The following is a 25,556-nucleotide window of genomic DNA, read 5'->3' as shown; positions in this document are numbered from 1 at the left end:
AACAGTCCAGTATACCTTTTGAATGGTCAAATGAGTGAATACATTGGAACGGAAGATAATAAAGAGAAAGAAATGATGGCACGTAGCGCCCTATGTTAATATTCAATGGAATAGGTTTTATATTGGTTTTCAAAGTGTTTTTTTTTTTAACTTGAGGTCTCTTCATTCAGCGTTATGAAATGCCTATTGACTTTTTCTTGTACGAAGTTGCCTTCCTTCCTTCTCCCTCTTTTCTTCTCTTTCTCCATTAAATCTTGCCTTTCTTTGGGTCCCTCTCCCTGTCGGGGAACCCTCCTCCCAGCACGCTGGTCAGCTCCTCTCCCAACTTGCTGGTTTAGCCCCGCCCACGCGGAGCTCAAGTCACGAGGCCGCGGGCGGGGCGCAGCCAAGGGGGCGGGGGCTCCACAGCGCGCATGGGCGGAGCGGGGAGCGGGCCGCCCCAGCTATATCTGCGCCTGCGCGGTGCCGCTGCGGGGCCAGTCGGGACGGAGGAGACAAGATGGCGCTGCGGGCGATGCGGGGGATCGTGAACGGAGCCGCGCCTGAGCTACCAGTACCCACCAGCGGGCCCCTGGCGGGGTCTCGAGAGCAGGCGCTGGCAGTTAGCCGGAACTACCTCTCCCAGCCTCGTCTCAGTAAGTATCAGAGAGCAAGACGAATCCTGTCTTTGCTCTTAGCCCCTTGCTCCCACTCACCTGCTTAACCAAAGGGGTGGGTGGGGTGGGGAGGGTTGTTTTTCGGCCTCGCGCCCCTCTACCCCGACCTCCGCGTCTCTCTCTAGAAGGAGATTTTCAGTGTCTCTTAATTTCCGTGCCAGCGGTGAACTCAGGGGAAGAGCACCATCGGAACTTTTTCCTGGGTTGGTGGGCTCCGGTCTGTTGCCCTACCCTGTGCAGCTTCCCGAGGCTGGAGCCTGCTCAGGCGCTTGCTTCCTGTCCTGGAGGCAAGGCCGCTCCTTGCAGCTCTTATCCTGATCTTCTGCTGGCCTCATTTGGATCTGCGAGGGTCGAGGGAACACCCCTCCCCATCCCTCTGCCTCGGGTGTGGACTTCAGGGCAGGTTTTGAGCTCCTGCCGAGGGAGACGGTGTAGTGTCATCGCTGACGTGGTCAGGCTTTTCTCGGATGGAGGTCAGGCCCGCAGCCAGAGGGAGATGTTGTTCGGTGGAGAGGCAGCCCCGCAGGACACCTAGATACCAGCGAAAGCCAGACCTGAAAAGTACCCCGCAGGTCATCCCAGTGTAAGCCTCTCATTTTACAGTGAGAAGCCTAAGGTTCTGAGAGAGACAGGGCATGCCAGGCTTTAGATGCCTAATTACTGACAAAGCAGGAAAATTCAGATGTCTTCATTCCTGCTGGACCTTTTTCCTACCATTAACTTGAGTGCAAGGTTGTCTTAGGGAAGACAAGCAGTTTTGCCTGTATATGTCGAATATATGCAAAACATATGCAGAGGCATGTTTAAAATGTTGTTATTCTGAAAAAATCCTGATAACCAGGCTTAAATGGACTGCTCAGCAATTCCAAATAAATGGTTCTTGATTACTAAACAGTGAGATTGTGTATCATCAGACCTTCTTTAGGCATTGGGGATGAGCCCTGAAAGTAGACCCTTTACAGTTTAGGAAAGCACCTGATGTTTCCCAACACTGCTTAATGGCTAGAGTGCCTATTTGTGGGTGGCTCTTCGGTTGGAAAGAATTTCAGATGAAGGGTTTCAGTCTGGCGGCTCTCCTCCTGACTAATCCCATCCTGATCAGTCACTGGGTCATGTGACAGCACTGCAGTGTGAAGGAGGAGGAAAGACTTGATCATAGGTTTGCTGAGATGTGCTCTTTTTTCCTTGTTTGAGATACAGTTGATCTATAACATTGTGTTTCAGGTGTACAGCAAAATGATTCAGTTATATGTATGTGTATATGTGTGTGTTTCCCTTTTTAGATTCTTTCCCATTATAATGTTAAATTAAATTATAATTATAAAGGTTATTACAAGATATTGAGTATAGTTCCCTGTGCTGTGCAGTATGTCCTATTGGCTACTGGTGTATCAATTGTAATTCCAAACTTCTAATTTTTCCCGCCCCCCCCCCCCATGTGCTGTTTATAATGGGAATTATTTGCATTAGAGAATGCCTTTTGGGAGTTTGAGCTGAAGTAAATATTTCAAGAAATTGACAGAAGTTGCATTCATAAGAATACGTTTGTGCCTAACAATTACAGATAACTCTTACTAATTGCATTTGTATGCATTGATGTTCTTTGGGTAGAACAGATAAGACATTAGTGGTGCTTCTAGGGAAAGATTAGAAGAAGCAATAGTCATTTTTCCATATAATTATTCACTCAATCTCAATTCAGAGTATCAACTGAAACGAAGTTGAAAGAGTACTCCATGAGTAAGGTTGTGACCTCTTAAGGGAGGGATGATTTCTGGACATTCTGTGTGTGCTTAGCGTGGCTGAAGAACTTCAGGAGATGAGATGCCCCTGATAAGATACAAGATTGCAACAGAGTGCTTAAAACTGAAACTTTGTGGTTCAGGAATCCTTTTTGTATCCTCAGTGCCTAGTCCTGTGCCTTCTGTTGTGTAATTGTTGTGTAGCTTGTATTTAAGCTCCTTATTCTGATCGTTTAGTGTTTGAATCCTTAATGTGGATGGAACCCGAGTAGGGAGTTGGGGTACTTGGTTGGAGTTTTCCTTCTGTGTCTGGATTATTCTAAAAAGCACAAATGATACCATACTTATGCTAACAGCAAACAGCATTTGAATGTCATTTTTTTCTTATATTGCTACATTCTTGGTTCTGGTTAACACTTTAATCACTTCTGAATAAATATTGATTAACCTTGTCACTTTTCTAATTAAAGATGTTACCATCCTTAGTGAAAAGTTATAGTTAATGTGTGTTGTTTGAATAAAGGAATGGAATATTGGCAGTTCCACTGTACAATAGGATGCTGATTTTGAAAAATTAGGGGATTATGGGGCTGTTAACAAGGTCTGGAAAAAGATCTGCAGACTTGAAATAATCTTGAGCACATTGGTTGAATTTCTAGTCACAAGGAAAGAAAGCTTGATTTTCTTTTACACTTTGAGCAAGATTCAGTAATACACTTAGAGCTTTTGGATGTTAAACATTTTGAATTAATCTCCTGTGTAGAGCTTTTGGATGTTAAACATTTTGAATTAATCTCCTGTTTCTTGAGATCCTAGGTCCTCCTCTCTTGCAGTTCTTATGTCATAAAGTAAACCTAACCTCAGTGAAAAGTCCAATAAAGGAATCATTGGCCTGCCCTTTTTCTAGACCCTCTCTCTCCTTGCCCCCTGCAAGGTGTGGGTCCCTACTTTTCTTGCACAATAGATGATGATTGTTCTGGTTTTGTTTTGCTAATAAGGTAGAGGCTGAAGGACTAGATCCATATTGTGCAATGGTTGTTGAATTTTCTCTTTGAAAGTTTCACAATCATTAAGTAGTGTTAGATCTGTTGAACAGTCTTGTATCCTGTAGGAGGAAGAGGATGTCATCTGACCAAGGATGTGCTTCTTAAAACCTTTGTAGATTTGGGGTTTAAAGTGTTGTTGTCTAAATATTTATCACCTCCCTAAATATTCAGGATCAAAGATGTAACCATATCTGCTTTGTTGTCAAAAGTTCTAATCATTTCATGCAGACCGAAGTTCTTGTTTGTTTGGAATTTTACACAGGCATATTTATGTAATTTGTGAATGGATTTTGATATTTTGAAGAATAGCTTAATGTCTTTGGCAGCTTTACTCTAAACAGTTGTCTTTGGTTTGGGCTGTTAATAGTAATGGTGAGGTGTGCGTGCGTGCTTAGTCGCTTCAGTTTTGTCTGACTCTTTGCGACCCTATGGAGTGTAGCCCACCAGGCTTCTCTGTCCATTGGGATTCTCCAGGCAAGAATACTGGAGTGAGTTGCGGTGCTCTCCTCCAGGGAATCTTCCTGACCCAGGAATCGAACCTACATCTCTTACATTTTCTGCATTGGCAGGTGCGTTCTTTACCACTCGTGCCACCTGAGAAACCCAATAATGATGAGGAAAGCTGGGCAAATGCTGTTGAGAGATAAAAGGTGGTGTTTGATGTTGTTTTCTCTGCTTGTCTTCCACCCTCCCCCAACCCCACCATTTTATTATTATGGAAAGGTGCTATAGTTTGTATATAAACTGTCTTCTCCCTGTTTGTAGTCCAATGCTATAAACTGTCTTATCTCAATATTTTTAAATTACACTGGAGACTAAGGGTTAACAAACTTAGAATTAGGAGAAGGGGGACACAAACAAACAAAAGTAATTTTAGCCCTCTCTCTTTGATTTAGTAACAGGTTTCTCAGAGATGTAGTTCAAGTGTGGAATATGTATGTCAGCCTTGCCTGCCTCCCAGTGTGTTTGTGAGCTGAAACAAGGTAACCTATCTGAAGATGCTCTGCTAAGGGTGAAGCAGTTTGTTTTGGTAATGTGTTTTGTTTAGTTTGGATTGTGCCATGTGTTAGTTTCTTTTGTATCCAACTTTAATTTAAATCAAGCATGTTGCTTAAACTCTGCTTTTTATCTGAAGTGGTCTCCTGGTGCTTACCAGTGAGAGCAAATTGCTGAAACATCTCCATCAGTTTCTCCCTTTTCTGTTTCAACATTTCTAATGCTTGCACTCCATTGGAGAAAGATTATTTTTCAGTAATGATAGAGTGTCCCAGATCACAGAAAAGGACCAGTTCAGTTTTAGAATTTGAGCTGTAGCACAGAGTTAAAGAAAAAGTGACTGGAGGTGGACTGTGTAAGTTCAGATCCTTAGGGAAGTTACTTAATTTTGGGGGGGGGGGGGACTTGGGATAATATTCATTAACTCATAGACCTGTTATGGAGATTAAAAAAGAATTCCTGGCAAGTACTCATTAAATATTATCGGCGGTTTTGGTATTAATCAATTTGAATGGTTCTTGGCTTTTTTGAAGGCTACGTACATTGTTTTAAATTCGGAGACTGTGATGAAGTAGAATCTTGTCTTCTATAGTAGCAATCAACTTGGTTCACTATTTCCAGGAAAAGCAATCATTAGTGTATTTTTTTTTCATGGTCATACTTTTGTCTTGTGACTGGCAAAACTTCATAGTTTTGAATGAGCTTGAATTTAAACATGAGATTCTAAAGGATCATTGTTGACGAGGTTAAAAATTCAAAGAAATTGCAAATCTTTTCCAGAAAGTAAAGAGAATTTCAGAACCTGAAGTGTTTAAGTTGCCTATAAATCTCAAAACTGAATTCCCTTCACTGGCCCACTCTCTCCTCCTGTTCCCAACTGTTAAGGTTTTTGAAAAAGTCAGTGTTTTAAAAGCCAGGTGCTAAGAAAATCTGTTTCTAATGTAGTTCACTTTGCATATCCACATAGCAGTTTTAGAAAATCATTGAAAATTAATATTTGGAATTTTAAAATGAGAACAATGAGGAAAAAAATCTAAAAAGAGTAAATGTGTGTTTGTGTGTATAACTGATTCACTTTGCAGTACATCTGAAACTAACACAACATTGTAAATCAACTATATGCCAATAAATTTTTTTTCAAAATTACATAAAAAAGTATTCTTAAAAAATGAGAAAAATTAGGGAATTCCCTGATGGTCCAGTGGTTAGGACTCTGCACTTTTAACTCCCTGGCCTGGGTTCAGTCCTCGATCAGGGAACTACTATCCCTCAAACCAGATGACACTGCCAAAAATAAAATAAGAACAAGGAAGAAATTGTTTCAGGGGTAGGAATTATTTTTAAGAGTATTAGGTTGTTTTAAAACAGTAGGGAGGATGGATCAGTAGTATGTTAACTGTCTTTCAGGTTGGCGGCAGTCAGTTATAACGTGTAATATTCTCTACCTGGCAAAGCATAAATGTGATGTACAGGCAAAGCATAAATTAAAAAAGAACTTATGAAAACAAATAATGCAATGATACTAGGAAATGCGCTTTTGTATTTTTATTCTTGTATTAAGTTATTTGCTGGCTATTGTTGGCCTCTAGTTCAGTGAGTTGGGAGGATTATCATAAAAGTAGTAGAAAATATAACAATTGAGATCTTTCTAATAATCTTGAATTGCTTGCTTGCTTAGGTGTGCAATCATATCCTACCTACTCTTTGTGACCCCATGAATTGTAGCCCCCCCAGCCTCCTCTGTCCATGGGATTTCCCAGGCAAGAATACTGGAGTGGAATGCCGTTTCTTCCTCCAGGGGATCTTTCTGACCCAAGGATCAAACCCACACCTCCTGTGTCTTACATTGCAGGTGTATTCTTGACCACTTGAGCCATTAGGGAAAACCTTGGAGGCATGATTAACTTGTTTACATGGACATCCATTCAGGTTGTGACTTCCTTTTTATCTAAAGTTGAAGAAAAAGGAAAAATAGAGTACTTTTAGGGACCTCTGTTCGGAGAAGGCACTGGCACCCACTCCAGGACTCTTGCCTGGAAAATCCCATGGATGGAGGAGTCTGGTAGGCTGCAGTCCATGGGGTCGCTAAGAGTCGGACATGACTGAGCGACTTCACTTTCACTTTTCACTTTCATGCATTGGAGAAGGAAATGGCAACCCACTCCAATGTTCTTGCCTGGAGAATCCCAGGGACCGGGGAGCCTGGTGGGCTGCCGTCTGTGGGGTCACACAGAGTAGGACACAACTGAAGTGACTTAGCAGCAGCAGCAGGGACCTCTGTTGATCATTACAGTTATAAATGTATTCAAGCAAATATTTGGTGTCAGGAGTTAAATGTCCTCAGAATGAAAAACAGGTGTCTTAATAGTGCTTGCTCTCTCTCTCTCCGGAGCACTTGCTTCCTGGCTAAAGAAATTGTGGTTTTAAATTCTGAAGCTCCTTGAGTGATCAGACTGCTTGTTTAAATGGTTTCCTTATTCTTGGGCATCTACATTCATGCAGAAATTTCTGTCTAAGACCCCATAAGAAATCATGCAAGTGAAAATTTCCCAACTGATTGACAGCTTTTTATAAATTATTTATTTCATTTGTTTATTCAGCTTTTCTGATTATAAAATTTAGTTAATTCTGACATTGTTGGATTTGCTCTCCTGAGTTCTGATTTACACGATTACTGTTAATTACGCTTGGCAGGTATGGAGCTGTGTTGTGGTTCACTGATGGCTACACCTTTTCTAAAATGAGGGATTTGGGTAGCTTGATTCTATGCATAATTTGCAGTAGAAAATATAAGCTTCTACAATGACAGTAACATTTGACTTTTTTTTTTTATAGGATACTTTTATGTTCTCTGGCCTTTTATCCCCCTGCATAAGCTCTTTTTTTGCAGTTTTTATGGTACCGTTTAATGATGGCTTTTTATCTTAACAGACTACTTTTTCTCGGATTTCTTCCATGAGTTTTGTCACTTTTGCTTAAAAAGGCTTCCCTTCCCCTTCTCTGTCTACTTTGCTAAGTGCCACCTTTTCTACAAAGCCATTTCTCTTCTAAATAAGAACAGCTGCACTGTCTTCCCCATGCTCCACAGATCCTCTGAACACCTCTGTTAGAACCCTTAACTCCCCTCCTCCTCATAAAATTGTGGACTCTTAGGAACTCTCTCTCTTGGCCTTTGTTTTCCTAGCCTAGGTCCTTGAAGCAGTGTGATTTATAGTAAGAATTCAACATGGTTTGGGTTGAATGAAGGGGAATTATGAAAAGTTGTACAGATAGGGGCATATTTTATGAATTCAGTGAAAAGTTTCATACTGTTTGAGTGCTCCATATAATAATGGATGTGACAAAGTAGAGGACTTTTGGTGATACCAGAGAAGTAATGGAGACTGTTGTCGTATTTGACTGGCACTGACTGTTTCTGTTTCTTTCCAGCATACAAGACAGTATCAGGAGTTAATGGTCCACTAGTGATCTTAGATCATGTTAAGGTAATACCACTGTCCTTATCATCTAACCATTTATGCAGTTAAAAGTACAGTACTGAAAACTCTAATTTTTTGTAATTAAAAATTACAAATTTTAAGCCTGCCTTGGTCTGAATGTCATTGCTACATAGGAGATAAGAATTTTAGAGCAGAAGTCAGAAGATAGGATTCTAGTATTGGATCTATTGTGGATTCTGTTTGTGGTCTTGAGTCCCTTATCTGCAAAATTTTTAATTTTAAAAAATAAATTTTTAATAAAATTAAAATTATTTTAATTAAAATTAAATTTTAATGAATTAAAAATTTTAATTTAAAAATTTAATTCTTCCTCCTAGGTTTATTAGGGAAATAATTGTAATATTTGTAAGTATGTTTTATGACTTGTAGAATATTAGATATACAGTATCTTATGGCTCTTGTCATAGACTACCATGTATTATAACTCCTTGTTACATATTTTTTTTATCTTCTCTACTAAATTTTAAGGTCTTTAAGTGAATAAACAATAAACTTTATCTTTGAGGACCTGACACTAGTGTTCAATTAATGAATAAACGACCGGTTATCTCAACAGCGGCTAAAACCATAAAGTGAAGAATAGCTTTTACCTATTCAGTTTGTTGAAAGACTCTTTTGTTACCTTTTTTTTAGCTACACCTATATAATAAGAATTATCTTAGAAAAAGAGGCACGTAATATAGTTTATAATTGAGTACCTTGGGTGAAGCCTCCTGAGTTCTGTGTTAAAATACCTTCAGAGGAGATAATTTGTGTAATATGCTCAGTAATTCTGCTTTGGTTGTTGTTGAGAGTGGATTGGGGGAAAGGTACACATTTATTAGTTTGTTGGGAGAAGTAATGATGAAAGTACGTTTGGCATGTGGCCCTTCTAGATGCAGAAAGTAATCAAAAGACATTTCCTAAAAGAGTGCAAAGTGCATTATCTGTTCAGCTTTATTTAAGTTAATATTTTTATGCATGACAGGGTACCTATACAAATCAGATTGAGCACATAGCTTGCTCCTGGCCGTGGCTTCATGCTAGTGTGCAGTTTGATTCAGAGCTTCAGTATGTAGCACTGAAGTTGTACAACATACATGCAGATGTCGATTAATGTTTTGTGAAAGGATGGAGCATACACTTTTCTTTTTTGAGAAAGTATTGAAAACATTATTTGTTTCTTTATCCTTTATTCTTTTTTACATACTTCTTATTAGATAAAATTGGGGGCTTATATTTTAAAAATATGAAGCATATTAGTAATATACTTTCAAACAGTTTAAAAATATTCAAGTTTCAACTATATTAAATGTTGAACTCAGCACCAAAAATATACAATACAAATATGTAAATGTCTAATTGCTAAGGGCTGTGAAGGATAAGTACAAGATACTGTGAGAGTCAGTAACGGGAAGGACTTCGAAAACATCTTGGAGGAAGTAATTTTAAGAAAGCTGAGAAAGTTTTATTGAATGTTTGGGGTATAATGCCAACTGAGAAAAAACTGGTAAATAAAGTTGTAAGAATATATATGCCATAATGCATATATATAGGATCAAGGAATAGATAATTTTATACAAATTGTATCAGAATAGATGATGATGGAGACTTCTATGTTTAACTCACTTTCTGAAGGTAGCACATCTTTCAAACCAGACAAAAGATAGTATCAGAAAAGAAACAGTGTAGCTATTCTCACTCACAGGTACAGATTCCAAAATGTGAGCATAAATGTAAGCTCACATTGGATATTAGCAAGAGCATATTTTAAAAAGTCAACAGAATTATGACAAAGTAGAATTTATCCTAGTAATACAAAGATGATTTGATATTAGAAAATGTCAGTATAATTCAGGTCATTCATAGATTAAGCTAGAGAAAGCTTATGCTCTTTTCAGTAAATACCAAAAATATATCTGATAAAATTACTTGCTGCTTAAAAAAAAAAAGAAGAAGAAGAAAAAGAAGGTGGTTTTAGAAATAAGGGATAGAACAAACTTTCAAAACCTCTCAAATGCTATCCACTATAACCTACCACAAACAGCATCCTTAAGGGGAGACTCTGGGAACATTTCGCATTTAAGTCAGGAACAAGATGAGGGGGCCCGTTGTCCCCACCACTCTCCATCTTTGTTTATCCTTTTGCTTGAACCCTGATCAGTGTTGTGGGAAAAAGAAATTAGGGGCTATAGGGATTAAAAAGGAAAAGGCACAACTATCATCATTTCTTGGTACTGTGATTAAACAGAAAACACAAGTCATTCAGTGGATGGACTATTAGAAACAGTGGTGTTAAACAGTGTTGCTGGATTCAGAAGGTCAGTCTGTAGAAACCAGTAGTGTTTTGTATGCCAGGAGTAACTACTGGAATAACTAGTAACTTTTTACAGAAAACTTTGTTGAGAAACATAAAAGTCAGCTTCAAATAAGAGGAGACTCCACACCCATGAATGAAAAGACTTAGAATTCTCCCCAGGTGACAAAATCAGTTAGAAGCAGATCATAAAGATTTGGTGCAAGAGTGGGCAGGCATTTCAGTGGAACAAAACTAAGATTCCTAAAACCAGCTCTTCTCACACCTGAGAATTTGACTTGATAAATGATAAAGGCTACATTACAAGTCAGTGGGGGCTATTTTGTGTTACTCAGTAAATAAGAATTGGGGCGTTTGGCTTCCTGTATAGAAAAAAGAAAAATGAGAAAAATACAATTACTTACCAGAAATAAATCCAAATGGATTAAAGACCTAAACATGAAAAACCTATCAGAAGACAATATAGAAGACCATTTTTCTTTGTGATTTTAGATTGGAAGGTTTACCTACAAAAAAGAGGCAAATCGTAAAGGAAAATAAGTCATTTTATTGTAAAAACTTCTTTCAATTAAGATTACCATAAATAAAATTTAAAAAACAGACTGGGAGCAGATTCTTGGAAAAGGATTAATATTCAGAATCTATGAGACTTATCTAAAAGTAAATTAGAATAAGCAGATTCAGTTGAAAAATGAGGAAAATATGTTAATAAGCCAGTTACAGGAAGTGAAGTCAGAATTGTCAATGAACATGAAAAGATGCTTAGTAGAATCAGAAAAATGCAAATTGAAAGATACTATTCTTTATTTTATCAAAATGGTAACAATTAAAGTTTGATAATATAAGATTGGCAAAGATGTAGGGAAAAGATACTTTTCTGTGCTACTAGGAAATTGTAAAGATTACTCCTTTGCAGAGTAATTTCACAGAAAAATGGACACAACCTGTAACCTGCCACTAGGTAACTAAATACCTTAGGGAAACTTAGGCCCACTTGCATGAGGCCCATATGTGAGACTGTCCATTGAAGTATGTTTGTACTAGAATAAATTTGGAACAACCTTGAACACCAGTGGTAGAAGAACAGCTGGGTGAAATGTCACATCACTTGATTTTATTTTAAATATTATCATGACAGACCCAAAATATTCAGGCAAGTGGGAAAAAGATGATATGTTTAGTATGTTCCCATTTAGGTAAAAGAAACATTAATGGTATATTTTTGGAAATATGCAATTTAAAATATTAAAATGGACTAGAGGAATGCACTTCTGGTTAGGAGAAGTGTATATTGAGGGGGGTATATTAGCATTGTTTATAATGAGTAATTACTTTATTGTTTGGTTGCATTTTATTCCTGTTCTCTGACAGCACGAGGTGATTAGTGTTTAAACAGCCCAGAAGCAAGCATCATTGCTGAGTAGAGGGAATATAGTTATTTGTTAGTTTTATCATCTTTCTATAGTCTGAAAACTTAAAAATATACATGGAAGAAAAAAAATAATTAACTGCTGTGTTCCCATAGAATCAAGATTCTTCTTTCTGTACCTTTCGCTGTGTTTGTCAGAATGTGTGCCAACAATGAGCGTTTTAAGGACTGAAACTACCTGAGGATATTTTAGCCTCTTGATATACACCTGCATGTATAGGGGATGTGTAGGGATTGCACACGCGTGTGTGCTGTGGCAGAGTCTGTAGAGCATTTGGCCTTCTAAAATGTCGGTTTATTGAGCCTTTGTTTTCTTCCTATTTAGTTTCCCAGATATGCTGAGATTGTGCACTTAACACTACCTGATGGGACGAAGAGGAGCGGGCAAGTTCTAGAAGTTAGTGGTTCCAAAGCTGTGGTTCAGGTAAGCATTACTTTAAAAATCTGGCCAGTTGAACATTTTGCTAATCACAAAAAGGCATAAAAAACACCATTTCTTATGATTTGTAGTGGTTTTTAGTTATTCTTATGTTTTCTCGTGATTATCGCATAAGTATACAGATCTTTCTTGACTTACTTGTGGGATGACAGCTTGATAAACCCATCAGTAAGTTGAAAATACCATTTAAGTTGAAAATGCATTTAGTACATCACAGCTTAGCTTAACTTCCATTGAAGATGCTCAGAACACTTAAGATTAGCACGGAGTTGCACAAGACCGTCTAATGCAAAGGCTATTTTACAATAAAATGGTACATATCGAATGTATTTCTACCATATGACCCCTCTGTTTTTTTTAGAGATTGATTACTGACTGTGAGGGAAGAAAATGAATTTTCCTTGTTTCTTGCCAAATGTCTGCCACCTATGTGCATTCTAGCCCAAGAGCTCCACTGGTATAATGGCTTTTTTTTTTTAATTGGTAAAATGAAGCAGATAATCACATAGAAGGAAAGAGACAAAAAAACAGAATGCACAGCTTGTGGGTTGAAACCAAAACAAGATCTGAGTCTTCGACTTTAAATTGTCTCTGATAAGTCTAGTTTTTAATGTTACTGACTATAGAAAGTAGCAGTTTTCTCGAATAACATATTGCCCTAAAAAGTAGTATGGATGGCATCACTGACTCAATGGACATGAGTTTGAGCAAGCTCTAGGAGATGGCAAAGGACAGGGAAGCATGGCGTGCTGCAGTCCACGGGATTGCAGAGTCAGACACAGCTAAGCAACTAAACAACAACTAAAAAGTAATCTAGAGCAGAGGTCAGCAGAATTTTTGTAAGGGGCCAAATAGTAGATTTTCTTAGGCTTTGTGAGGTTTTATCTAGGGTTTCCTCTGTTGCAAGGTCTTTACACTTTCTTTCCCTTCTTTTTTTTTTTTTTTTTTTTCTTTAAGAAAAACCACCCTTTAAAATTGTAAAAAAAAAAAACAAAACCAAAAAACACATTCTTAGCTTGCTTGATAGGTTTGGCCTGCAGGCATGACCCTGGTTAAGAGGTGGAAGTTTGGTTCATCACCCACCATGAACACTTGTTAGTGATATTAAAAGTAGTCTATACATTTATGTATTTTACTTTTTAAGGGCCATTTAAGAGGCAAATAAATTTTAAGCACTTATGATCATATTTCTTTTACTCTTCTGTTTACTTTTCTTTCTTGATAGGTATTTGAAGGGACTTCAGGTATAGATGCCAAGAAAACGTCCTGTGAGTTTACGGGAGATATTCTCCGAACGCCAGTGTCTGAGGATATGCTTGGTAAACAGATATTATTATTCATTCTGAGCAGAGATCTGTTTCCTTTTTAACATATTTCCATGTAGTTTTTTTTTTAATGAATGTTTAAAAACACGGTTTAAAAAGTGAATATTTGAGTCATTGTACTCTCTGTACTGTCTTGTCATTGTTTAACAGGTCGGGTATTCAATGGATCAGGAAAACCCATTGACAGAGGTCCTGTTGTCCTGGCTGAAGACTTCCTTGACATCATGGGTAGGGACATGAAATGGATTTTGTGTTTAGAGGAGATAGCATCTGTCTTATACCTTTGTCAGAGAAAGGATGATTTTTATGATACTTAAGTAGATAACCAACATGCTTCATATTTAATTAGTTATTTTGTTACTTAGTAATTTTATTTTTCCCAGTTTATCTTAATTTTTTATGTCAAATACTGCAAGATATTGTAAAATATTACTAGGATATATCTGAAATATAAGTAGTAGAGCCATAATGGCTTTGAAATTAGGGTTTCTCTCTTGCTACACTGTATAATTTATGAATCTACAAAAGATTAATGGAAAAAAGTTTCAGATTTCAAAAATAACTCATTTTTTAAGAGTAGAAAGAAATGCTTTATATGACTGTAGTCTTTATATATAGATGTATTAAAATATTCTCTTTTGGAAATGCATTAGGCCAGCCAATCAACCCTCAATGTCGAATCTATCCAGAGGAGATGATTCAGACTGGCATTTCGGCCATAGATGGCATGAACAGTATTGCTCGGGGACAGAAGATTCCTATCTTCTCTGCTGCTGGCTTACCGCACAATGAGGTGAGAACTAGAATCTGTTTGATCTGAAATTTAAGAAGAAAGGATCTCCAAATGTTTTACTGTTAGTGAGAAACCAAATAAAGGATTTTCAAGGTAAATACCCAGTGTTACTGTTTATATAATCCAGTTCCATTGACTCTCTTACCCATGTATATCTGACTTCTTCCTTACTCTTAGGAATCTTTGCAAAAATCTAAGGGAAAGACCTTTTAAGACATCCCAATTTCATTTATGATTTAATTCCCAAAAGTTTAGGTTAAAGGCTATTTTGTTATAGAAAATATTATTTTAGATTTCAACTCAGTCCTTTTATACTCTCCATCAGATTGCAGCTCAAATCTGTCGCCAAGCTGGTTTGGTAAAAAAATCCAAAGATGTAGTGGACTACAGTGAGGAAAATTTTGCGATTGTATTTGCTGCTATGGGTGTAAGTATAATCTTTTCCTGTTTCAGAATGAAATGTAAAATTGCTTATGTTCTTAAAACAGTGTAGAGAAATACACATGTATCATTCAATTTATTGCTAGGTAGAGAAGTTTCAACTTGGTATTTTGGGCAACCCATGTATTAGTATTTAGCAGTTGACTGGAATATAAGAATAATTCTTTTTGTGCCCAAAGCTGACTGTTTACTCTCCTGGCTTTTGTGAATGTTTTGGGAGTACCTGAAGCTTTAAAAGAAGGAGCAGTACATATCTATAGCTTGGCCTTCATTAGAAATAAATGCTGGGGGGCCGGCGGGGGGAGGGGGAGAAATACTAAGAATCTTGCGTCTCTGAGCACTGATGAAGTCATTGCTATTTAGGTAAACATGGAAACTGCCCGGTTCTTCAAATCTGACTTTGAGGAAAATGGCTCAATGGACAACGTCTGCCTGTTTTTGAACTTGGCTAATGACCCAACGTAAGTAAATGAATATGCTGTTTCTCTCTGTTTACACGGGCTTCTGGTCAAAAATGTTATCTTAGACTAGGGAGGTAAAACATTATAATGAAAGCTTCATGGGCCTAGGAGTAAGATAACCATATATGTAAATTCCAGCTCTGGTTTTTACATGTTACTTGGTTTTGGGCAAGTCATTTAAGCTCTGAAGTTCAATGTCTTCTTTCATAAAATGTGATAAATAATACTTGTCTCACAGAGTTGGGGATATTAAATGAGATAATAAGCTACTTAGCACATGGCCTATACTCAGTAAATGACCTTTTCCTTTTACCTGTAAAATCTGGCCCCTGTTGTTTCCTCCTTTCTCCTTCTTGCTCGCTTCCTTTCTTGCTAAATTTTGAGAACTATGTAGTTCTGAGAAATTATGGGGCATTTATAACATAATCAACTTAGCTGTGTAACACTGAGTAAATACATAAAAGAACTCTGCCTTACTTAAGAATTTTAAAGTAGTAATTGCTTCACCTTCCTCAGTTTGTGTGAAACTTTAAAAGGGAGATGGTACTGTTATTTCCGGAATCATTTTATCTTGCTTTTGGCCTTTTGTCTGCGTGACATAGTACTTAATGTTTCCTTTCAGTATTGAGCGAATCATCACTCCTCGATTGGCTCTAACCACGGCCGAGTTCCTGGCCTATCAGTGTGAGAAACATGTATTGGTTATCCTAACAGACATGAGTTCTTACGCTGAAGCACTTCGAGAGGTAATTTTTCTCTTAACTACAGTAGGTTATCTTGTTAGGGTTATCTTGTTGCTCTGCAAGTTTTCATTTTTTTTAAATCATTTTTAAAAATTCATTATTCATATATTAGTGTAACACCTTAATCAAGAAAGAAAATATTATTTTTGTCAGCCTAGTTGAAATGATTGAAAATGAGATTTAAATTATTAGCCTATTTATCATACTGTCACTATCTCCATTGATTAAGACTGGGTTCTCAGGACTTTTCCTGGTGGTCCAATGGTTAAGAATCCACCTTCTAGTGCAGGGGTTGTGTGTTTGAAACAGGTGAGAGAACTAGGTTCCCACGTGCCACGGAGCAGCTACGCCCGTGTGCTGCAACTAAGATGTAACACACCAATGAATGAATGATAAAGTGAATATTAGAAAAAGGTCGGATTCTTAAAGAGAGTAAATCATGCAAGCTGTTCAGTCAGCTCCTCTACCAGGAAGTTCTGTCTCTGTCCAGACAGTCCATTTTTAGCCCTTTTCAAGAATTTCATTTTCAGTGATGTAAATTTTTATTTACATAAATAAAGACTATACTCTGGTGGAACCCTCTTCAGAACTTTTTTCCCTTCAGAAAACTCAGTATTTAGAAACAATATAAGATTCTAGCATCCAGAAGTGTGGGGTGTGTTCTGATGCAAGTTAGGAAATTTTGAGTAAGTTGCTCTTTTAAGTATGTAAAAAAGAGAAAAAGACTTCTGAAGAGACTTGCTATATAAATATCTAGCTTCTTAAAATTCCTTAAGATCTGTCACCATATCTCACTTCGCTTTGGTGCTTTTCCATTGAAGGACTTTTTTTCTCCCATCCATCCATCCATACTCACATAAAAGGCAGTAAAAATAAGTATCAGTGAAAATTTTTAAGAAAGACAATTTAAAAGCCCTTTTAAAAAAATTATTAGATTCAACAGACAGCTATTCTGTTAAATAGCCACTTAAGTTTTCTATATGTTTATCTTGCGTTCTACATGATCTCCTTTGATGTTCGGTTGCTAAGTTATGCATGACTGTGACCCCATGGACTGCAGCATGCCACATTGATAAAAACTGGTCTGCAGGCCACAGTTTGAGTAGCTCTGATGGAGCATGCTCTTGGAGGTGCCAGAGTAGCACTTAGAAGTTGGGCTTCATGCTTTAGGGTTGTAGATTAATATGTGTACATAATATTCTAGTGTGCATGTCTCTGAGAGAAAGACCTTGTATTACTGTTCTTGTGCAGTGATCTAGGGAAATTATCTGGTCCTTGATTCCAGTTGTAAATTGGGGTTAATATTAACTTCCTCATTAGAGTTCTTGTGAGGATTAAATGATGTATGTAAAGTATATCTGGAGAAGGAAATGGCAACTCACTCCATTCTTGCCTGGGAGATCCCATGGACAGAGGAGCCTGGCAGGCTACAGTCCATGGGTTTGCAGAATCAGACGCAACTAAGCACACACGCATAAAATGCATCAAGTGATTTATGTATATATATTTATTTTTTCCCTTTTGATATTTTCAGAGTTTATATAAATCTGCAGGATACATAACATGAAATAAATCTTGTGAACTGAGAATGTTCTCTTGGTTTTAAAATGGACTTCCTTTGATTTATAAAATTGCAAGCTAGATTTTCTTCTGGCAGGCTATTCAAAGATTCTTGTTATGGCAATAATGATTTTAACAAAAAGCTTCTGGTCTCCAGTTGTCAACATTTCTGTTGTAGAATAGTCTGAAATTTTGTTGCTAGATTTTTCTTAATGAGACAATACTTAAAATGAACAAGATGATATTTCTGACTTTGTAATTTGGCCTGTTCAAACAAATGTGTTCTAACCAAGCGTTAGTTCTCATATTCTGGTATGTGATACTATTCTCCTTGACTCACTGTCAGGTTTCAGCAGCCAGGGAAGAGGTTCCTGGTCGACGAGGTTTCCCAGGTTACATGTATACAGATTTAGCCACAATATATGAACGCGCTGGTCGAGTGGAAGGTCGAAATGGCTCTATTACTCAAATTCCTATTCTCACCATGCCTAACGATGGTAAGTTTTGCGTCTTTGGATTATAGCAGGCCTGATCATTGTAAGGGCTTTAATTTCAAGAGAGATCATCTATTGTTTTGAGAGTATTAGAAGTTGAGTTTACCTAATGATTTGTTTCTGATAAAATTTTTTCATTTCAAAACTACCTATAATTATTATTTAGTAGAAAAAAATTTATTGTAATTTTAATTTTTATTAAGTAGCTAGTATTTAGTGTCTGCTTTTTGCAGTCCACTGGTCCAGATGTAAGGAAATTTTTTAAAACGTATGAGCTCTTCTTATTGTAAGCTACTCATTCTACTTGGATGTTTTCTTTATGTATGTGGACCAGTAATTTAAGGTAGCTTAAGTGCCAGATAAAGAGCACAAGTAAATGCCGCGAGACTGGAGGTGGAACGACTGGCAAAGGCTTGTTAAAGATGGCCTGGTTCTACCATGTGTGTGAGTGCCCAGTGCGGTGCCTGCCTGGCTGTCTGCCCGGGAGCTCCTGGGTGAGACTTTCAGCATCCCCCTTTCGTTAGTGTCTTTTTGTCTTTATCTCAGTTTTTTTTTAATACTTTTACAGAATATTTTCAGAAACAGTAATAACTGTAACTGAGCACTATTTCAAGTGTGTTGTAAATACTGACTCATTTGATCTTCATGGTGACTTTGAGGTGTCTGCTCTGCTGTGAGGCACGGGGAGGTAAAGTGTCCCAAATAGGAAGAGGTGGCTTTAGAACCCAGGCAGTCTGAGTACTACCTCAGATGTGACAGTGATTTGTTCCAAGGAAGTAGCTACAAGATTACTCTCCGTAGTTGAACAGACCAGGGACACCTTGCTCTGTAGGGCCTGTTTGGTGCTGCCTGTAGTGTTGCTTTACTTGTTTAGCCTCTTTGTATTTCCCATGTTGAAATGTTGGGTACCCATCTGGGATAATTGATGGAAGAATGCTGTCTCAGTATACATCAAATGGTCAAATCCCTGCAAGCGAACTTTTTGTTTAAATGGAACGTTATTTACACTTGGGGGAGAGGCAGCGTATCTAGGAGAAATAGTGCTTTTTTACGAATGTAGCTAATTTAACTTGTGTCAACACATATCTGACTGTGCTGCAGCCGAGTAAGTTAAACTGGCCATTGTAACCTCTAACCATTTTGGCTGTTTAAATTCTAAACTTTATTAAAATCAGATAAAGTTTTTAAATAAAATGTTTCAGTCACAGTAGCCACATTTGACCAGTGGCTGCCATATTGCACAGCACAAATAAAGAATTTTTCCATCATCACAGAAAATTATTTTATATAGCACTGTTTTAAGTAGTACAGATCGACTTCCTGTGGTTTTGTTTATATGAGATGGACAGTAACTAACATCAGATGTCTTCCTCTGGTAGATATTACTCACCCAATCCCTGACTTGACTGGATATATTACAGAGGGGCAGATCTATGTGGACAGACAGCTACACAACAGACAGGTATTGAGCACTTGTGCAGTGCTATAAGCTTACACATCTATTCTTCAATTATTCTGTAGTGTCTCTGACTTTGCTCTTAGGAATTATTTATTTAGATAATACCAACTTGAATTGTTTTTAATATGACTATGAAACTGTCATTTCTATAATACTAAAACCCTAGTTTGGAAAAGACTGCCAGAATTAAGAATTAAATTTCTACTTTCCTTATTATGCCTTAAAGTAGAGTCCATTGTCTTAACTCTTTTTGGGTCTTTATTCCAAAATGGTATGGTGCACCAATTTTGTTACTAATATAAAAATAGATTTTTCAGATTATTTTCCTTTTTATTGTTATTTTTAATTGAGGTATAATTGACATAACATTTCATTAGTCACAGGTGTACAGTGTAATGGTTTGATATTTGTATTTGTCGCAAAATGATCACCACAATAAGCCCAGTTAACATCTGTCACCTTACATGGTTAAAGTTTTTTTTTCTTATGATGAGAATTTTGGCAATCCAGTCTTCTAGCTACCTTTAAATGTGCAACGCAGCGTTACTAGCTTACACAGCCACCGTGCCGACCGTTCCTTCCTGTGACTTAACTGACTTCACCACTTACCCTTTCATCCCCCTCACCCATTTTTCCCACCCCCACCCCTTGCCTCAGGCAGCCACCAGTCTGTTCTCTGTGAGCTCAACAATTTGTTTTTTAAGATCTCATGGATGTGAGATTATACATATTCTCCTTTTTTATACATTATGCATATTTCTCTTTTATCTTTTTCTCTCTGACTTATTTCACTTAGCATAGTGCCCTCAAGGTCCATCCATGTTGTCACAAGCAGCAAGATATCATTCTTTTCTATGCTGAGTAATCAAAAATGGAATCTTTTAATTATTCTTTAATAGGTGCCAGCATCTAATAATCAGCTTTTTGATGAAATTGTTAAATCTTTTTATGTGTAATTTTATGAGAGTTCAGAACCATTTTGGATTTGATATTGCAGACAGATTTTGAAAATTCAGTTTTTTTTAATCTTGTACTGTTTTGTAGATTTTACTTTTTGGATTTGATTTATCAAAAGAAGTTAAGCTTTAAAAAATTTCTTCCTTATCAGGAAAAGATATTAAGACTCATCCAGGAAGCAAATGCAGCAGCTTTATCCAATTTAAATAATAATAATGAGCTTCACAATCCTTTACTAACAGTAAAGCTTGAATTTTGTACTTAAATATTTTTTCTCCCTTCACATTTTACCCAAGATTTACCCACCCATTAATGTGCTGCCCTCCTTGTCGCGGTTGATGAAGTCTGCTATTGGAGAAGGCATGACGAGAAAGGATCACGCCGATGTGTCTAACCAGCTGGTACGTGTGCTCTCCAGAATGAATGCTTTCTTCGTTCATTCCTTCTGCTTTCTTAACACCTCTTGTCTTTTTCCCACATCACTTTTCTTCTCCCCCATCAAAGCAGGAGTGTAATATAGAATAGTGGAATATCAGTAGATTCATTAGAGCCTAGTAATTTTCTCATAAGGGTAAATAAATGCTCGTGACAAAGATAAAAAATCACATGCCTTGGAGAAGGAAATTTTGGCAAACCACTCCAGTGTTGTTGCCTGGGAAATCCTATGGACAGAGGAACCTAGCAGGCTACAGCCCAAAGGGTCACAGAGAGTCGGACATGACCAAGTGACTAAGCTCATAGCTACTTAGGTCTTAGAAGCTGGCCCTTTGGTGTGGCTCACTGCTCCCATCTGGCGTTGGGCCCAGGGTCTCTCCCTGAGTTGCCAGTTGTCAGCAAAGAGGGTATCTTTCCCCTCTCCGCTCAGTTCGTCCACCTGACAGCTGTGTAACACAGGACTCATGTGTCTTGAGTGAGATAGTGCCTCCCACCTGCTCCTCAGATCCTTGATCCCTCCCACCCCATCCCCTCTCCAGTCTCAGATGCAAATAAAGTTTAAAGACAAGAAAAAAAAGAACCACATGCTTGAGACCTGCCTCCCATAGTGTATGAATTAGTTTTTAAATTAAAAAATCAAGGCCTAAAGCCTTTAAGTTTTTATTAGTAATCTTAATAGTAATTATACAGTATTTCTGAAAGCATATTCTATCTTATTTTTGTTTAACATAGTAGGCAATCACCAGAACACTAAGGGGTACATATATATATATTCTGTGAAATCTTGATTTCTATAGCTCTGAAATTGTATAGCAAGCATAATTAAAGGAAAATGCATTTGACCTTAAAATCGGTATGATAAACCTACTAATATCACAAATATTTTTTGAATAGAATTTAGAGATGGATTTCTCCCATAGTGTAAGTTATATGAAAATGCTCTACAAAATGTAAGCTCATTGATATGTTGAGAGAGCATTTTTTTGTACATTGTTAGTAATGCTGGTGTATTGTGTCCCTGAAGACTCCTTTCTGAGTGAGACTACTGTATAATAAAGTCTGACTTGCGTATGAACTTTGTGAGTTACGTTTGAAAGTGGTATGAAATCCTGGGAAGGTAGCTGCAGCAGTACACTTCTGTAGCCCAGATCACTGTTGCCATTCATGGAACCTGTCTCTGCTTTTGTCTCTGCAGTATGCGTGCTATGCTATTGGTAAGGATGTGCAAGCCATGAAAGCTGTCGTTGGAGAGGAAGCCCTTACCTCAGATGATCTTCTTTACCTGGAATTTCTGCAGAAGTTTGAGAGGAACTTTATTGCTCAGGGTAAGATGACTGTTTTCCCATGAACATAAACAGCATCCTAGGTAGTTCTGAGGACTTCTTTCCTAGTCTGAGAGAAATTACATTCGTCTCCATGCAGTTTTCCTTCTGATCGGAGAAGAGGTTCTCTCAGCCTCTGCCTTCAACTTCTTGATCCGGTTATTGGCTCCTGTCTTACTCTTTCCCTTCTTAAAACCAGCCTTCTGCTCTGCTGCCTCCCTTGTTGCTGCTGCTTCTTAACCTCTTTGCAGTGCTCTCCTCTGGTTTTGGGGCTTTCAGACTTTTCCAATCCATCTATCCTCATCTTCCTGATTGCCTGTCTTCTTGCTTCTTAATTGTTAATGTTTCCAAAGGCTTAATTACCTCTTCCTTCTGTGCTTTTCCCCTACACTGACTGACTTTCTATTATGAGCCTTTAGCCTCTTTCTGAAGCTCTAATGCCACGTCTCTAACTGGGATAACTTTGTTTATGCCACTATCTTCGCAGACTTCGCATAGTGAGAAGCAGAGGATTTTCCCAACTGACCACCTGCCTAGCAATTAATTCCCTGTCTACCTCTCACATGACCATTGTGCCATTAGCCCAGGCTCAGGAATTAGGGATTCTTAACCTTTTTCATTTATTTTCCATCATTAAATATTGGCTAATTTGCATTGTTCTCCTTTAAAACATCCTGTTCTGTTTTTTTGTTGTTGTTCCTAATATAACTTAGGCCAGTATTTCTCAAAATTGAACACAGCTTTGAATCTACTGGGGATCTTGTTGACATGCAGATCTGATTCAGTAGATCTGGGTGGGGCCAGAGAGTCTGCTTTGACATGTTTCTGGGTAATGTTGAAGCTACACTGATCTCTGTCCACTCTGAGTCGGAAGACCTAGTCTAGTCCTTCTCGCATCGTCCGTGTCTGGTGTCTTCACCAGTTTCCCCAGCTCTCTATACCACTGCTGAGTAAATTTACTGTTAACTATATTGATTGTCCTTCTGTTAGAAAGTCTGTAGTGGTTTTAATCACATAGCATATGTAATGTAGGGCTTTTGAGCGGTTTTGTTTGGTCTCTCCCCTGCCACTCCTACTAACGCTGATGAACGATATTTTTTACCTCACTGGTACTTAAAAAAGATGTGTTTATTTTGGAATAATGCTTCAGCTATGCACATAGGATTTGTGCAGTTTTCAGTTTACTTGATACAGTTTTTATTAACATTAAAAATCCCCCATATATGATTGCTGGGTTTTCTTAAAAAAAAAAAAATATATATATATATATATATATGTAGAACCTTACTATAAAGGATAACAATTATTCTGGTAGAAAAAAGGATCAAGAACTCTTAACTCCTTAGCCAAAATATGAGATTCATTTGCAGGATAAGGATGACTCTGCTATTAAAAATAATAATGGCAATAACGACTTTGAAACCCACTGCCCTATTCAGGAGCTTAATTGGCGTTCAAGGCTTTTTATGTGTCTGTACTAGACTCTTTCAGGTTGGCCTCTTTTTTCTGGGGAACAGTTTTCTCATTACTCCCTGGATAAAACCCTGACTCTAGTTTCCGTTATTCCATGGAATGTATTTAGAGCCCACCCAGTTATCAGAAAAAGGCATGACTCTCCCTGTGGCTTTCTCCCTTTTCACTTATTCTTATGTCTAAACCCTCATTTCTACATTCAGTCACATCCAGTCGAGGGGGACCTAGCTATTTGTGTCTCTTTTTTATACATCACGCTCCCAGTGCTAGGCCGATAACAGAGTAAATTTTGAATAACTCTGGTAAGTTGACAGTAGTTGGCCTTTTACTCATCTGATCTCAATTTTTTGTAAGGTCCTTATGAAAACCGCACTGTGTATGAGACTTTGGACATTGGCTGGCAACTGCTCCGAATCTTCCCCAAAGAAATGCTGAAGAGGATCCCTCAGAGCACCCTGAGCGAATTCTACCCTCGAGACTCTGCGAAGCATTAGCTGCCGCTCCATCGCTGGCTCGATGCCCTTGTGAAGTACTGGTTCTGTTTTCTTTATTCCTTTTGCACTCCCCCATCCCCACCTTTGTGTTGGAGTTTACTGTGTTACCCTGTAATTAAAAACGAAGACTAGGTAACTTACTGTGCCAGTGTTGCAATGTTTTAAACTGCTAACAGACTTTAAAATATCCCCTGTTTAGAAAGACCTGGATCCTTCCAACGCTTTCTTTAAAGCAGCTGAGAGTTGGAGGTGGAGTTTTTCGTCGACGTGTGTATTTGTACATAGTGGTGTACCTGACTGCCTAGTGTCCTCATTATTGGGGTCTCTTAGCCCTTGCCTCTCCACCCTGGCAATAGTATCACTATCTGAAGTTACAGTGCTTTGGTCTCCGAGCTAGGGACAAGAGAGGGGTCTGAAAGACACTTCTCAGAGCCAAGAGGCTTTCCTGAGCGCTGGTTTTAGATTTTGGTGTGCCTCGGGGTCTGTGCCGCTGCTCTCAGCAGATGGTTTTTACTGCCCGCCTGCTCTTCCCTGTCTAATAGATAGATTAGAAAAGGAGTTTCCTTTTCCTCTTCGGTATGGATTATCTTCAACCCCCGTGTCTTACTGCTCTTCCTCCCTATGAGTAACACAGAATCATGCTACTTTTGCCCTGCTGGCATCGCTCTGAGCAGCAGGATGCCCTGTCCTCATGATCCTTACTGGGTTTCCATGCAGAAGAATCATCATTACAATAATTAATAGAACTGTTGCTTGGAAAGAGTTGGGGTACAATTTTTTAAAAGTAAAAAAAAAAATCCTTTCTACATTTGGACATGCCAACAGTGGTTTTAAGTTTGTAGAATGTTGACCAGATACTAAAAAGGCAAGTGGGGAAGAGAAAGCACTTGTGTTTATGGATTTTTTAATTTAATGTATGGATATTTTAAACTCTGTTAGATAGTAGCCTTTGGGAAATCCCCTATTCGGTCCTGCTTTTTGACCTCTTTGCCTTTTCAGGGTAATCTTGTGGCACAAGTGACAGCATTAAAAGCTTTAGCCTTTTAATTCCTCCTCCTTCCTGCTGCGAGCCCTGGGCTGTCTTCTATGCACTTCTGACATGTCTACTGTCGGGTCTCTTTGTGTTCTTTGTTCCTTGGGTGCAATAGCAGCTTCTCCGTGCATTCCATCTTTCTTTCAAGTTGTGTAAAGGTCTTCACTTTTTTCTCTGAAGGTGTAGGGGGTGGGGGTGGGGGAGGTCAGCATGATTATATTTTAATGTAGAAAATGTGACCTGGATATAAAATGAAAATAAATACTAAATTAAATGAAAGTTACCTGCAGTGACTCTGTATCTTCTCATCAAAAAGGTAGTAGCAACGAGCAAGTATATAATAATAATGCACCTCTTTGATTCACAGTTTTGAGCATCGTAACCAATGTAGTGAACCAGGTCCTCTTACAGGGGAACCATGTTTTGTATACCCGTCTGCGTTGTAGGTTGCCCTTTCAAGCT

At 38.1% G+C, this 25,556-nt stretch overlaps 1 protein-coding gene across 1 annotated transcript; it reads left to right on the top strand.

Annotated features, from left to right (window-relative positions):
* Nucleotides 1-472: 472 nt before the first annotated feature.
* On the top strand, nucleotides 473-25,373 carry ATP6V1B2 (ATPase H+ transporting V1 subunit B2). Its single transcript, XM_004004217.6, has 14 exons — nucleotides 473-635; nucleotides 7,870-7,925; nucleotides 11,991-12,089; nucleotides 13,330-13,423; nucleotides 13,580-13,657; nucleotides 14,083-14,222; nucleotides 14,548-14,649; nucleotides 15,027-15,124; nucleotides 15,747-15,870; nucleotides 17,774-17,924; nucleotides 19,301-19,383; nucleotides 20,634-20,738; nucleotides 21,968-22,097; nucleotides 23,922-25,373. The coding sequence occupies exons 1-14, from the start codon at nucleotides 500-502 to the stop codon at nucleotides 24,059-24,061; spliced, it is 1,536 nt and encodes a 511-aa protein (XP_004004266.1). The 5' UTR covers nucleotides 473-499; the 3' UTR covers nucleotides 24,062-25,373.
* Nucleotides 25,374-25,556: the final 183 nt, after the last annotated feature.

This window comes from Ovis aries, chromosome 2 (assembly GCF_016772045.2).
Source record: "Ovis aries strain OAR_USU_Benz2616 breed Rambouillet chromosome 2, ARS-UI_Ramb_v3.0, whole genome shotgun sequence".
Taxonomy (NCBI): Eukaryota; Metazoa; Chordata; class Mammalia; order Artiodactyla; family Bovidae; genus Ovis; species Ovis aries.
The sequence above is the reverse complement of the archived record's forward strand: the minus strand, read 5'-3'. Positions and strand labels throughout refer to the sequence as shown.

Excerpts from the sequence above, each read along its gene's own strand:
- ATP6V1B2 (XM_004004217.6), top strand. The coding sequence starts at position 500 with ATGGCGCTGCGGGCGATGCGGGGGATCGTGAACGGAGCCGCGCCTGAG. Across the intron at positions 14,650-15,026 it reads TTGTATTTGCTGCTATGGGT|GTAAACATGGAAACTGCCCG; the intron begins GTAAGTATAATC and ends ATTGCTATTTAG. Across the intron at positions 15,125-15,746 it reads AACTTGGCTAATGACCCAAC|TATTGAGCGAATCATCACTC; the intron begins GTAAGTAAATGA and ends GTTTCCTTTCAG.